General features: G+C 44.6%; 1 protein-coding gene across 5 annotated transcripts in view; it reads left to right on the top strand.

Moving 5' to 3' along the window:
* ENOX1 (ecto-NOX disulfide-thiol exchanger 1) overlaps positions 1-14584 on the top strand; it is a 590187-nt gene that overhangs the window by 519520 nt on the left and 56083 nt on the right. For 3 of the 5 annotated variants that reach the window (XM_024755640.1, XM_024755641.1, XM_024755642.1), the window contains 2 exons: positions 3066-3173; positions 7485-7541. The exons of 1 other annotated variant lie outside the window; for it this stretch is intronic. In XM_024755640.1, the coding sequence (XP_024611408.1) occupies positions 3066-3173; positions 7485-7541 (165 nt within the window). The remainder of the gene's footprint in view (positions 1-3065; positions 3174-7484; positions 7542-14584) is intronic. One more of the 5 variants, XM_024755643.1, reaches the window with a different exon arrangement.

Raw genomic sequence — 14584 nt, 5'->3', positions numbered from 1 at the left:
GGTTTTCTCTCTCTCGTTGTGGCTCACGGGCTCTGTAGTTTGCGCCACGCAGGGCTCTCTCATTGAGGAGCACGAGCTCAGTAGCCATGGCAGGTGGGCTTAGTTGCCCCGTGGTATGTGGGATCTTAGTTCCCCACCCAGGGATCGAACCTACATCCCCTGCATTGGAAGACAGATTCTTTACCGCTCGACCACCAGGCAAGTCCCAAGGTGAAGAATCTTGATATTATTAGACTGACAGAGGTTAGAAAGTTGGATAATGCAAAGTGTTAGTGTGGGTGTGGGGTACAGTAACTCTTATAGCACTGGTGGGCGGGTAGGCTGGTACAGCCATTCTGTGATGCAGCTTTGGCAGTGAACTCCTCAGGCATGCCCCGTGACCGACAGCTCCACTGCTGGATATGCACCAGGGCAAGTCTCCCACAGGTCCATAGGGACGAGCATTAGCATCTCCCACTACAGCCTTATACAGGGGGAGGAGAATTGGAGATAATCTGAGTGGCCTTCACTGGGAGAGTGGAATAGGTATAACTGGGTGGACGTATCCCGTAAAATAGTATGCGGCCACCAGAAGCAATAGTTAGATATATATATACGTATCAACATGGATCTTAAAAACATAGTAAGCAAGAAATATGAACACTATCACTTAACATACAAATGCATACTCTCAAAACAACAGTATGTATTTTGGAAAAACACATTCAAATAAAAAAGAAACCGTTGAAAGCGGTTGCCTACATACGAGAAGAAAAGGAACTGGGGATGATTCCTTGGAATCACACTTTTAAATTAAAAAAAAAGTGTGATTCCAAGGAACAGTGAGAACGGATGGAAGCTTACATGGGAAGTGAGGTCAGGGGAAGGGTGTGTGTGTGTGTGTACACGAGCGCACGCACGTTTTAATAGCATGAAGCAGTGTTGTAAATGTGTGGATGAAATGGCAGACTCAGTGGAGTTCTCACTTCCCCTCTGATCTATTCACAGTGTTGGTAAAAACAGCTGAGAGTTGTGTCCAAGTGGTTTTCCTTTCTTTGTCCTTTCCCCAACCTTAATTAAGTTCATCTGTTTGCTCTTGTTGCTGTTCTTACTAAAGCAGTGTCTGCTCCTTTACAGACATACCAGAAAATTACAAGCAAAACTAACAGAAAGATCCATAAGCCCACTCACCCAGAGACAGTATCCAGATTCATTTCTATGAATAGTTTGCAAAATTCAGTGAAACCCTCTCATAGCCTGAACTTTTCATGTGGAGAACAGTATATCATGAGTTAATTCCATGTCCAGAGACACTTGCACAAGTTCATTTTAATGGCTGCATGGTGTTCCGTTGTACAGAGGCACCATCGTTACCGGAGCCAGTCCCCCTCTGCTGGACATCAGTCGTTTCTAAATTTTGCTACTTCGAGTGCTGCAGTTGAGTGAACATAAGCCACCTATGTTTGAAGACAATTTCCTGTCCTTCATTTGGCTCATTTTTAAAGGAGGTTTAAGGAGTGGATTCGAACTTGTCTAATGACATAAGAATCCACTCGGCATCGTGGAAGTCAGAGCACCAGATCCCCTCGGAACTGTTCTGGGGCTGGTCATGAATGAGAATAGAGAAACAGGGTCATGCCCCACTGTTTGGAAATGGTCATTTTCATTACTTATCACGGTGCCAGAGTACAATATGGCCCCCGGGTTTCTGCACTTTGGTCAGTTGGTGCACGATGGAATCACGTAACGCGTGAAGGGAGCCCGTGTGGGTTGCGTGTATTGCATCATATGTGAGTATGATACGGGCAGGTGGTAAAATAAGGGGCGCTGAGTGTTTTGAAAACTGCAAGGAAATCACTGTTTGTGCTGGGGGACCAAAGCAGGTTCTTAAACCTACAGCCAGCACCGGACGAGGGAGCAGGACACGCAAGCCCAGGGGTTAAGGCACAGGGTGTTTTTCTGAGTACTTCCTCCCCCGACAACGTACCGCAAAACTAGCAGTTTTGAAGATTTAATTTAATCCTTCCACTTGGCAACTTTAAGCGTCAGGAATCCAGTGCCAGTGTTTATTCCGGCCTTGATAGTTCAGAACTGGCCAGGCAGCTCTGCAGCCAGCTTGTCCAGCCCCAGAAGTGTGTGGAGACAGCTACCCTCGTGGCAGGAACGCACTGACATTCTCGTATCGTTAGTGCAGCACTTGTCGCGTGCAGGAGCAGAAGAAACAGACTTCCGTCTTTGCAGACTAGCCCTTTGTTGTCAAGAAGCTCTGAATACGACATAGCTGCTTCCGGGGCCTGTTTTGAAGCTCTTGAATGTGCTCTCCAGCCTGTGTATATATTAGCACATAACCATGTTCCAAAGAATTAGTTCTGGGCAGCCCCGTCCTCCTGGCAGGCCAGGTAAGCCTCCCATGCATTACAGTTGATAGGGCAAATAGCGCTCAAGGCTTCACAGCAATGCGTTCAGTGGCCCTGCTTCAAAACAACGGTGCAGGCCATAGCTGAGTGTTTTGACAGCTTGTATCAGCAGTTTTCTCGACTGATACATTGATGGCAGTTTGGACTTCAGTCCTGCTGATCTAATAAAACATCACCATCATAACAGAGAAGGTAAAAGGCTCTTTTGTGCTCCCAGCCACCTGGTGAAGCAGCTTTACAGAGCTACTGTAAAGCTAGCTTTAGGGTCATATGTAAAATGATGTAACCTCGGACAAGTTGACTCATTATTTTAAGTGTCTTTATGATTTAATTTCTTCAGCTGTCAATGTCTTAGTTTCTTACCACTATTCTACATATTTTTACAGATACGCATCTGTTTAAAGGAATATAAAGGTGCCTTCACAAACACTGGAACAAGCGTCATGCATCAGTGTCACAAACAGCCTGATACTGTGGCATTATCTGCACACTCGTTCCACTACGGGGGGGTGTGTGTGAAACAGACATTTCAGAAAGGTCAACTGAAGTCTGGATTAAGCTTTAAGACACGTACAAACCTTTCCCTCGTGTTTTGGAATGGTTGTTTTCAATATCTTACAGTATTCCATTGGCCTTCAATCCTACTTATCCTAAATATCCTTTTCACAGCAATTGCTGACCATCCAGGAGGAGTTAAACAACAAAAAGTCAGAATTGGAACAAGCAAAGGAAGAGCAGTCACACACACAGGCATTACTCAAAGTCCTCCAGGAACAAGTAAGTGAATGCAACAGCTCTGCCTCGTGAATTAGTTCAGACACGGACACACAGGCAAACAGTGCTGCAGTTAATCTTGGAAGTGACCAGCCTGGACCCTCCCCACCTCTTAGCGGCTTTGCTGGGTAGAATTTATAATCTCATGTGCAGCATCTCTGTTTTCACTCTCGTGCCTCTTTAGACCACCCAAGCCCCCCAGCGATGTGTGAACGTTTCTTCCAGAAGACAAACGAATTTCGATAAAGTTTTAAAACATTGGCAATGCAGATAAATTTCACAGCAAGCAGCTAGTTTCCTTTTAAGTCTAATCGCAAGGAAAATGAGTTTAGCATAGCCCACAATCCTCCTGCAGACATCTGAATCAGAAGGACTGATTCATAGCGACATTTAAAAAAAATCTCTCCCCTGTGCATCAGGGCACTTATCTAACCAGGGTGAGCAACAGACCTTTCATATGAAGTTTGTAAATCTGAACGTTTCACCCTGGCTTTCCTTGATACTAAAGTGTGGCCTGACATTGATAAGTAGATTTGAAACTATCGTCTTACAGCAGGGTGAGATGGATCGCTCGGCAGCTGAGTGAAATCTAAGCCCAGTATCTACACGCGAGAAGCTGAGAAAGCTCTTGAAATGCTTTCCTATTTCTGGCCTTCACGTGCTGCCCATGATGTAATGAATGGCAAATGGAAGGGGAAAAAAAAAATCACATATAGTACCCGTAGCCCTTTGGGGGCAGTCAAATTTAGGTTGCTTTAAAATTTTCACTCAGTGGTATATGAGGAGGTCCTCTGTACAACATATATAACTTCAAAAGTGATATTTTTTTAAAAAACTATGAGGTTGGAAGAGTGCGAGCCTAGTCAGCTGTGACTCAGTCACTTTCCAAGTGATTTTTAACTTTTTAATGGTTTGGACTCAAAATATATTGTCAGTCACTTTCCCCTAAAAGTATAAGTGAATTGTGAGGGAAAAGTGAAGATGTTAGATAGTTTATAAGCTTTTATAGCTTTAGAGGAAAATGCTTTCTAAAGCTAATCGTTACCTTTATACGATTAAGATAGATTCAGTAACTTAGACTGAGGCTTACATTATATGATTTTGGATAAGTTAGATTGAACTGAAAAAATATCGATGGCTAAATTCACAATGACCTACTGTCTAAGAGACCTGCAGTCACTGTTCTTTCTTCTTTTACATTATTCAAAGGCTTTCAACAAAGTAGAGCTGATTTGGTCCAGATTTGCTCCTGATCGGACAGACGTAGCTCTGAGCTTTGTTGTTTTACATTTTCTCTCTCTGCCTCCTTGATTTACTGGGATGAGGAGGGGTGAATTCCTGTCTCTAAATGACTCAAATCCTTTATTTTGATTCAAAATCCAAACTCCAGTCATAAAAATAGATGCTAAGTTTTGCAGAATTCATTGCTATATCCTTGTCGTCATGGCATGCGTTTTTAAAGAGCAATGTGCGTACACAGGCTTTGGTAAAGCATCACACTTCATTCTCCATTACTTAAAAAAAAAAAAAGATAAATGGGGAACATGAACAAGATTCAGAACAACAAAAATCATTAAAAACCTAGGAAATATGACTGGAAAGGAAGCATTTTTAAATCTGCTGTAGTAATGGGATGGCCCCTTGTCAAGCAAAGGCACCGAGAATACATAAGCTTAAGAGAGCCCACGGCAGCCAAATGCATTTGGGTGCTGTTCGCCACCAGACTGTTTTCCCGAGAGCCCCTTGCCCGGTGCCCCTGTCATCCTTGTAGATGAGAGCAGGCAGTGGACACGTTCCTTCCGTCTCCCTGTAGCTTCCCGCCACACACAGACATACATTTAAAAACACACCTCTGCCTCTCTGAACAATGCCTTAGAAAGCTTTCTTTGGACTTGTGTAGAGTAGCTATACGTGCAAACACCTTTTCAGTGCCTGCATAGACAGGGCCTAAACAGATGGCCTCACCCCCAGAGATTTGATTGGGCCTAGACTCTTACTACAGTAAGTTCCCTGCATACGAACCTTCGAGTTGAGAGCTTCCGAAGATGTAAATGTGCGTTCGCCTGTCCAATCACATAAGTCAGTTCGCGTGTCTGGCGTACATTGTCACATGCGTGCTTCCTCTACAAGTGGCTGTGCTTTTGCGTACTTTACTGTACAGCACTGTATAGAGTGCAGTCGTGCAGTATCTTTATTTCAAGCCCAGGATGTCCGAAAGCAAGCGTAAAAGCAGCCGTGACGTAGCTGGTACTACTGTACTTTTCAAGGTACTGTCCTGTAAGATTAAAAATGTTTTCTTTATTTTTTGTCTGTTTGTTTTTTACGTATTATTTGTGTGAAAAGTATTATAGACCCATTACAGTACAGTACAGTACTATATAGCCGATTGTGTTAGCTGGGTACCTAGGCTACCTTTGTTGGACTTACAAGCAAATTGGACTTCCAGACGCGCTCTCGGAACGGAACTCGTTCGTATGTAGGGGACTTACTGTATTATATAGACGCACACACACACACACAGGAAAAGACACATCCTGCTCTGAAGACGTGGAATTTTGCTCTTTAACGTGACTGCCACTTGATGGAAATCCTGAAAAGAAGGAACAGGTTGTGAGGGCAGACCCTTACCGTGCGTAGCCCTCAGCCCAGGGAAGGCAGGCTCATTCCCTAAGCTCTCTGTTTGCTAAGATGCAGCTTCACCAGGTCCCACCAGGCCCCACTGGCTCCTGCCTTTCATGTCTTTCACAGAGGTGGTAGCTTCCAACACCTGGAGCCTGTTCCCAAGCCCAGGTATCCTCAGACAAGATGTTAGCCCCTCCGTCTGGAGGAGACCAGCAGCTCCGGAGAGAGCAGGGAGCCAGGCCATTGAGGGCAGAAGTAACAAAACCTTCTTCTGAGCCAACCCCGCTCTTCACTCCCAGAAGCACGAGTTACAAGGTGGGACAAGCAGAGGGGGTTGACGCAAAGGAGAAGATGAGGGACACCTATGAAAAGAAAACCTTAAGACAGGAAAGCAGAGAGGGGTTTTTAAGTCCCTTTGTGCCCTCTGATAACAGATGGCACTGCTGTCACTGAGGCGCACTACTTCTTCTCGTGTGTATCACACATTGCCTGTGCTCCCTTGTCTTTGTTATGTGTAGAAGCATCAGTGGTGTAGCCCCAGAGAACGCAGGGCAGCATGCCTCTTTGTCAAGCAGGAGCATGATGTGGAGATGAGTCTTAACCTGCCCCACTGGCCCACAGCCAGCTGCCCCATACTCAGCTCCTCCGTGGCGCCGTTGCTTTGGCAGAGGCTCTCTCTTGGCATGGAGAGCGTGTGGTTCTCTTGCTGGGAGTCTGAGATCGCCTGACAAAAATCAAAGAAGCTTTCATGTTAACGTGTACCAAGAGCCCGAAAGAACCAACATTTGAATCAAACACATTGGTGGTGCATTTATTCTCTTTCAAACTTGACGCATTTATATCCCACCGTGAATATTTTAGGCATAAAAAAGAGGATGTAGAAGATGCAGCTTCCTAAGCATAACAGGCCAGGAGGAAATACCAGCAAACAGCTGCAAGGCCTGCTCCCCTTTGCCCTTATTCTCTGTCTTCATGTGTCTGCTTCAAGTCAGGCTAGGATAACAGGCCAGCTAAAGGTTTCCAGAAATCTCCCGATAACTGATGACTCCTAAGCCTTCTGAGGGAGAGGCATTTTCAGATGTTCACTGTTAAAAATCTCGTTTGAGAGATAGCTTTTCTTCTGATGCCTCAGTGACCAAGGAGATGTGTTCCCAATCCTTCCTTTCCAAAAAGAAGCAAATCGTCTTGTTTTAGACCTCCAGAAACCATGTCAGTCATTCAAATAGGTTCTCAAGGAGGACACGTACAGTAGCACTGCGGCATGTTAAAACAAGGGGAGATAACATAATTCTCGAATAATTGTTATATAACATCATTTAGCTGGTGGCAACTTGCAAACACTGCCGGGTTGAAGTTAATAGCAATACAACGAGGAAATGGAATCATTTATTATTCTTAAGAATGAATTTTATGCATTTTATGCCTGTGGAACTGCTTTCTAATTTTATTATTTAAAAATAATGACCAAGGCCCACTTATTTCTTGCCAGCCATCAGGTTTCGTAAAGTATTGGTCTCACACTGGCTTCAGGAAGACTCGTTAGAATTATGTGCTCCATCTGTTTTTCTTGTTGGAAGTTTCATAAAGGGCAGCCTCAGATAAATCAGGGTTTACAGGATGATATACACTTAGTAGATAATGCTTACTTATTCATTTGGGTTTTTTTGTTTTGTTTTTTCTTAAAATCTGCAGTTGAAGGGTACCAAGGAGTTGGTCGAGACCAATGGCCACAGCCATGAGGACACAAATGTAGGTACCACAAACCTGGTGTTTGCTCTTCTTGCTTGGTGTTGGTTGAAAGCCCACGAGAACGTGGTACTTTTTGACACAAAGGAAGTCAGAAGCCCTGCGTCTCAGCGGCTTATTAAGATGACTAATATATGGTAGGTACTGTTAGCTTAGGTTACCAGATGTGGACATAGGAGTACTTGAGCTAAGCTCTATCATAAAAATTCTCATCTCAGTGAATTTATTCGAGCCCTTTATATTTTCAAAGCTATAGACCAGTGAGGTGTTGGGAGGGCAAATGGAATGAGACCCAACAGGGTAATACATTGTATACTGCATGTGTTTTTTATTAAGTTTGCCTGGCAATGAAGAGGGTAGCGAAATGGCTGCTATGCTGAAGGGGTTTCAAAGCAAACCCCTTCTCCCAGAAAAGCCCTTGAAAGCGTACCTTTCTCTGTTTCTGACCCCGATCAGTAGCATAGAGCATCCGTCCTCTTGAGACAGAGTCTAATGGTATAGGATCCCACCTGGCACTCTGCTTCCTCCTTGGTGTACCTTGAATTTCCCAGTATTAGTCGAGTACTCTCTTTGCCTTGGAAGTTCTTTAGTCTCAGGTGAAACAGTACGCCATGTGGATCATTGTCTCTCCATACATTGGATGGTTTTGTTTTCGCCTTTTTAAAAAATCTCTTTGATATCTGTATGTATTTGACTATCCTCTTCATAGAAAATGCTTACTGAGCCGTTCTTTTCACATAACACAGAATCAGACATGGTCATGAATGCCTGATTAAGCTAGAGGGAGGAGAAATTATACATTCCATGTTCACTCTTGTTTTGATTATATACAGCAGAGACCCTGACATTCGGAGTACCAAAAAATCCCCCTTAATAACTACTGTTCCTACCAAACAGATGTTTAACATATGATGCTTATTGAGAACCTACTGTGTACATGGGGCTCTGCTAACCGTGGGAGGGGGTGGTTAGAAAGAAATATAGGCTTGGTGTCTGCCCTCAAAGAACTTACAACGAAAGGCTGATGATGAACTAAGGGAGACGTGGGCAGGCAATATACAAGATGGGATACATGTGCAGGAAGGTGAGGCCTCTGTGATTTGTTGTAGTTTGAAATCCAGACTTTGCTGTTTATCAGCCGGGTCAGCTTGACGAGCTACTGAACCCCTCAGAGCTTCATTTTCTTCATTTGTAAAACTGACTATGCAGCCTACCTCAAAAGCTTATCACGATGTAATGAGCTAAGGCACATGGAAATCTTAAGGTGCTGTTATTATGGTCTCTCTGTGCTAGATACTCAAGAACGGCTCCTGGATCTGTGGGATTTGGGTTTGGCTTTGAAGAATAGATAGGACTGAGAAAGCAGAAAGTTAGGGAAGGAAGCCACTCACCCAGAGCTCTCCACAGGCAACAGTGTGACCTAAGTAGAGTTTGTCTTCCCGCTCCAGTATTTCATTACCCCATCCTTACCCGAAAACCCCTTTTCAGGATCCTGTTTTCCAGAGACACGTTACTGCCACGTTTTGAAACTTTCATATGCACCCCCCCTCAGAGTCAGCCCCTCTGTGCCTCCCAAGGAAGCTGCTGTCTAATCCAATAAGCCAGACCAAGTGGCAGTATGTCTTGATTTCCTGATCTGTGAGATGGGGGTGACATTACCTCCCTTTCCTTCCTTCAGGTTTACTGTGAGAAGCAAATGACATCACTGATGTGGAAGCCCTTTGTAATTGTGAGGTTCTAACTACATGGGATGTTGTTAGGATTACAAACTCATCTGCTGATTGAATTCAGTGTGGAATTCACGCTGAACATGGAAAGATAGGCCTGACACAATATCTAGTCTGTAGCCTCTTTCTTGAGAAATGTCAAAAGGTATATATTGTGAAGTGGAAAGAGTGAAAAGAGATCATCTTTAAGGTCTGTCGTCCTCTCTTAGAGGAAAGTTTTTAACGTTTAAGAATACCTCTCTAGGGCTTCCCTGGTGGCGCAGTGGTTGAGAGTCCGCCTGCCGATGCAGGGGACACGGGTTCGTGCCCCGGTCCGGGAAGATCCCACATGCCGCGGAGCGGCTGGGCCCGTGAGCCATGGCCGCTGAGCCTGCGCATCCGGAGCCTGTGCTCCGCAACGGGAGAGGCCACAACAGGGAGAGGCCCGCGTACTGCAAAAAAAAAAAAAAAACCTCTCTAGAATCCATGACGTGTGCTTTGTAATCAACCCCCAAAAATGATGGTTGAGAAATGGGGTTCAGTCAGGCCAAGCGGGAGAGAGGAGCAGCCTCTTGCCCGCTGGGGCGGGTTCGGGGAGAGATTTGTGGACTGATGGAGTCTGGTAGCACTTGCCCGACATCTCAGCTGGCCGCCTCCTCCCTCACCGAGCAGTGGGCTAGGCTAGTTTGTGCAACTCTAAAAAATTGCCTGTTCTTTCAAGCGTCTCCCAGTAGGTGGATTATTCACCTGTCCTTCCCTTTTCTGTCTGTCACGTTGTTTCCTTTGGGTAGTTTGCCCAGCACCTCCACTAGGTTGTGTGAAAGAAAAGAAACAAAGGTCAGTTATTTTGGCCACACGGTCGGAGCGCTAGCAAAATATTTTAAGATATTTTTAAATGTCTGAAATGAAGTCTACGTGTCATCTGAAGTTTTCACCAGCCCTGCGGTGGTGAAAGGAGAGGGGGCTTTCAAGCCAGACTGAGAGGGTTTGAATCCATTTTGATCACTGAGGAGTCATGTGGCCAGAGTCAGTTCAGTGATTTGACCTTTTTGAACTTCAGTTTCCTCATCCAGAAGCGTACTAAGCGAAACCCCATATATGAACACCTGGCCCAGAGTACGTCCTTGACGAGTATCAATTCCCTTTTCATACATCAGTATCAGAATATTCAATACAGTAGGTAGTGCTCTGACAGGATGAATTTTAATGCAGATCATGAGCTCTAAAGCTTCTGGCCCAGAGGTTACTGACTGAGACATATTGATTATTTTCACCATTATTATTCACATGCAGGGATAGGAGCTGTGTATATTACCATTTCTTAATAATAATTATATAGCGGACTGGTGCTGGCTTAGCTAGGTATTCTTGTGAGAATTAATAATTGCTTTCTTAAAGCAGTATATTTTATTGGAGAAGGAAAAGGTTTGTCTGAAACTGGAAAATTACAGAAAAGTATACAAAGGTAGAGAAAAAGAAGCTAATATCTCATTACTCAGAGATAGTCACCATCAGTATTTTATTTTAGTTCTTCCCACACGTGCATGCATACGACCAGAGGGGAAAAAACCATAAATAAATGAACCAATAAATATGATCACAGTGTCTTCCATTTTGTACCTTATTGATTTCTCATTATACCATGAGTATTCTTCTTGTCAGTAAATGTTCCTCAGAGACATGGCTCTTAAGGGCTGTGTAACGTAGATATGAACTAACTGAACCACGCGCCTATGTGTTAGGCATTTAACTTCCTATTGTTTTTTTAATTTTATAAATAATGCCGTAATTAACACGTCCATAAATCCTGGTCTGCATTGCTCAGATTTGTTTCTGGTTGATTCTGTATATTAATAGCTGTGTCATGAAGCCTGGCAGGGAGATTCAGACGTAACAGAATTGTCGGGCATTCAGAATGTTAGCATGACAGATGCACACCTGCCGCTCAAAGATGTGTCAGAAAAAAAAAAAAAAAAGATGTGTCCGGTTTTGCAACTTAGTAACTCTTTTGCCTATTTAGTCTCAAGAGCTAAGCTTATGAGACGTAGCCGCACCTAGAGTCAGTCAGTTACTAATTATTTTCTACTGTTTTTATATTTTATTGGGCAAGGACAGTATCTGACCAACACCTTGTTCAGTATTCTTGAGGTCCCCAAACAGAGGCACCCTTACAAAGCCCACCCTTGTCCCCATGCGCAAGACCTTCTGTGAGCTCATGCCCATGAGAAGAGGTTTCTGAAAGGCTAATCTAAAAGCATTGGAGCCGGAAGCTGAGATCAGTTGCAAAGGCCTTTTCTCCAAGAGGACTGCACTTAAGATCTGAAGCGGGTTTTTCCTTGTATTTGGAACGGGATATATTTTAGTATACCCAAGTTTAAAACTAGCCTTCAGTACAGATCCTTCAGAGATTTCAGTTATTCCAAAACCAATTTTCTTTCCTCAAAAGCAAAGCTGTGATTTTTCGTTTGGTCTCTGTCTCCGAGCTCTCTCTTAACCCCTAGGATTGCTGAATAACTAACCTGGTCCCTGGTCATTACGTATAACAGATATCAAAATCTTCAATTAAAAACTTTAAAAATTTAATTTAAAATTAAATTTACTATTAATTACTTTATTGAATGTAATTAATTTGATATCTGTCCTCACCTTGCATCTCTTTTGATGACCTTCCTCCCAGGTACCTCCCTCCCAGAGGTATCACCACCCATGATCCTTAACCTGCATATGCTCGGCGAGAAAGTGGAAGGGAAAGGAGAGGATGCAAGAAATGCAGGAACAGCTAGGAGGGATCAAATAAAGTGGCTACTTAAGCCGGCAACGTACAGAAAAATTTGGTCTAGAAGCTTTCCATGAATTTTTTCTCCCCCCTCTTTGTTTCTGCTACAGGAAAGCTTTTACCGCCCCCTCCTCTACTTGCATAATTCAAGCTCACACACTGGAGCTACAGAAATCATTTGCAGTCTGGAAAGAGGTTGAATCTGTGGCACTGAAGGTTACCCTGTCTAGTGGAACACCTTTCCCACCCAACAATAAAACAAAAACACAAAAGAGAAAAGATTTTTCAGTTTTTCACGTTGCCTCTGTAAGTAAGTAAATCCTCAGGTTGTCTTTAAATTTGTCAGGGTAAAGATGTTAAGAGCATATGGAAGAGATACCGTGTGCAGAACAGTCTTCAAGTTTAGCACACGCTGCGGCAGAAAGCTGCCATTAACCGTGTATTCTAACGGTGCCTATGGCGGAACCTCTGCTAGCGTCGAGCCCTTGGCCCAGCTGCAGAACGTGCGTACCATCCTTTGGGTACGTTAAGCACAAGAGAGTATATACATACTGATGTATCAAACAAGGCTGAAGAAAAACCCCACCGGAAACTGGGACCATAGTCTCAGAGGACAAAGACAACTCAGGCTCTATCCTTCCCTCCTGTAGCTTCTGGCCTGTTCTTGGAGGCCCCGACCTTGAACTGGAGGAGACAGTAAGGAACACCTCAGCACAAAGGTCTGTCCCTCCCTCGCCCCATTCCACAGGCTGCACGGCAGGGAACTGGAGCACCGGCCCAGGGAGCGTGCGCCTGCAGATACCGGGGGTGAGACTGCAGACGCCACGGTCCTTCCGGCCCCTGGGGGTCTTTCCTCTCACCATCTCGCTGCCTGAGGCTGTACGAAGGCCCCCAGTCTGTGTTCCAACACAGTCTTCCATCCCCCCCTTTCTTTTTTTTAATTTATTTTTTATTTATTTACTTGTTTTTTTGTGCTGTACGGGGGCCTCTCACTGTTGCGGCCTCTCCCGTTGCAGAGCACAGGCTCCGGACGCGCAGGCCCAGTGGCCATGGCTCACGGGCCCAGCCGCTCCACGACATGTGGGATCTTCCTGGACCGGGGCACGAACCCGTGTCCCCTGCATCGGCAGGCATCTCAACCACTGCGCCACCAGGGAAGCCCTTTTTTTTTTTTTAATTTTATTGGAGTATGGTTGATTGACATTGTTGTGTTAGTTTTAGGTGTACAGCAAAGTGATTCAGTTCTACATATACGTATATTCATTCCTGTAGATTCTTTTCTCATAGAGGTTATCGGAAAATATTGAGTAGAGTTCCCTGTGCTCTAAGTAGGTCCTTGTTGGTTATCTGTCTTGTACGTGGTAGTGTGTATGTTCATCCCAAGCTCCTGCTTTATCCTTCCCCACCACGTTTCCCCTTTGGTAACCGTAAGTTTGTTTTCGCTATCTGTAAGTCTGTTTCTGTTTTGTAAATAAATTCATTTGTATCATTTTTTTAAAAATTAGATTCCACCTAGCAGTGATATCATATTATATTTGTCTTTCTCTGTCTGACTTACTTCGCCTTCCATCCCTTCTGGACTCAGTAAATCAACAAGTCGTCACTGAAGGAGGCAGCAGAATGTAGAGATTAAGAACAGATCTGGGCACCAAGTAGCCTGGCTTTAGTCCTGGTTCCGCCATTTACTGTCCGGGGGACCCTGGGCCATTCATCGCACCCTGCGCCACCATTCTGTTCACTTCTAAAACAAAGGTAGTGACTGCAGCTACCTCGTAGGGTTATCGTGAGCATTGCTAAGCAGTGCTGACGTGGCCGGGAAGCGTTGGGTATTATTATTGCTCCATCCTTTTTCATGGACTGATGCTTCCTTTAGCCTGTAATGTATGGCCCCATTCACATATTAAATGCTCACACCCAGCCTCTGGCCTTTTGTTCCAGTTACAGCCTCTGTAACGTTGCTTTTCTTCTGCTGGTGCTTCCGTTCCCACCGCTACCCCGACCCCACCCTCCTGCGCCCACCCAGCTGCCTTCTTCCAGCTAGTTTACCATGTTTTCTGCTGTGAATTAGCCGCATCCCCGCCATTTGCTGTGAAACCCAGAATTGCACGTGATAAAAACCACACACATCCCAACCCAGCCCCCTCGGAAAGGACTGATGGTCGGAGGAGACCCTGTTCATAAACTCTCTTCTCAGCATGTGCCCCAAGGAAGGATTAGAGAGGGAACTGCTGTCAAAGTTGGACAAAGCTGGCTTCAGGGTTAGTGTCTTTGGTTCCAGTAAACACTCGAGAAGTTTCCTTACCAGGAGCCTCACTGCCAACCCGCCATGTGTTTCCACAGCTGGAGCTGGGCCTACAGTTAGGCCTTTTTGTCAGGACGGGAGCTGATAGGACCTGCTTGGCCATTAGAGGATTTGGAGCGTGTAATAGGATTAGTGCATGTTTAATAAAGCTGACAGGTTGGGTTTGGAGACATGAAAACAGCCAAAGTAGACATAAATTTCAGTGCTGACTGAAATGGTCTGACACAGACATGGATACCTATATAGCTAAAATCAAGATCTG

This window comes from Neophocaena asiaeorientalis, unplaced genomic scaffold, assembly GCF_003031525.2.
Source record: "Neophocaena asiaeorientalis asiaeorientalis breed wild unplaced genomic scaffold, Neophocaena_asiaeorientalis_V1.1 scaffold59, whole genome shotgun sequence".
In the NCBI taxonomy this organism is placed as follows: Eukaryota; Metazoa; Chordata; class Mammalia; order Artiodactyla; family Phocoenidae; genus Neophocaena; species Neophocaena asiaeorientalis.
This window is presented reverse-complemented; position numbering and strand designations above follow the sequence as displayed.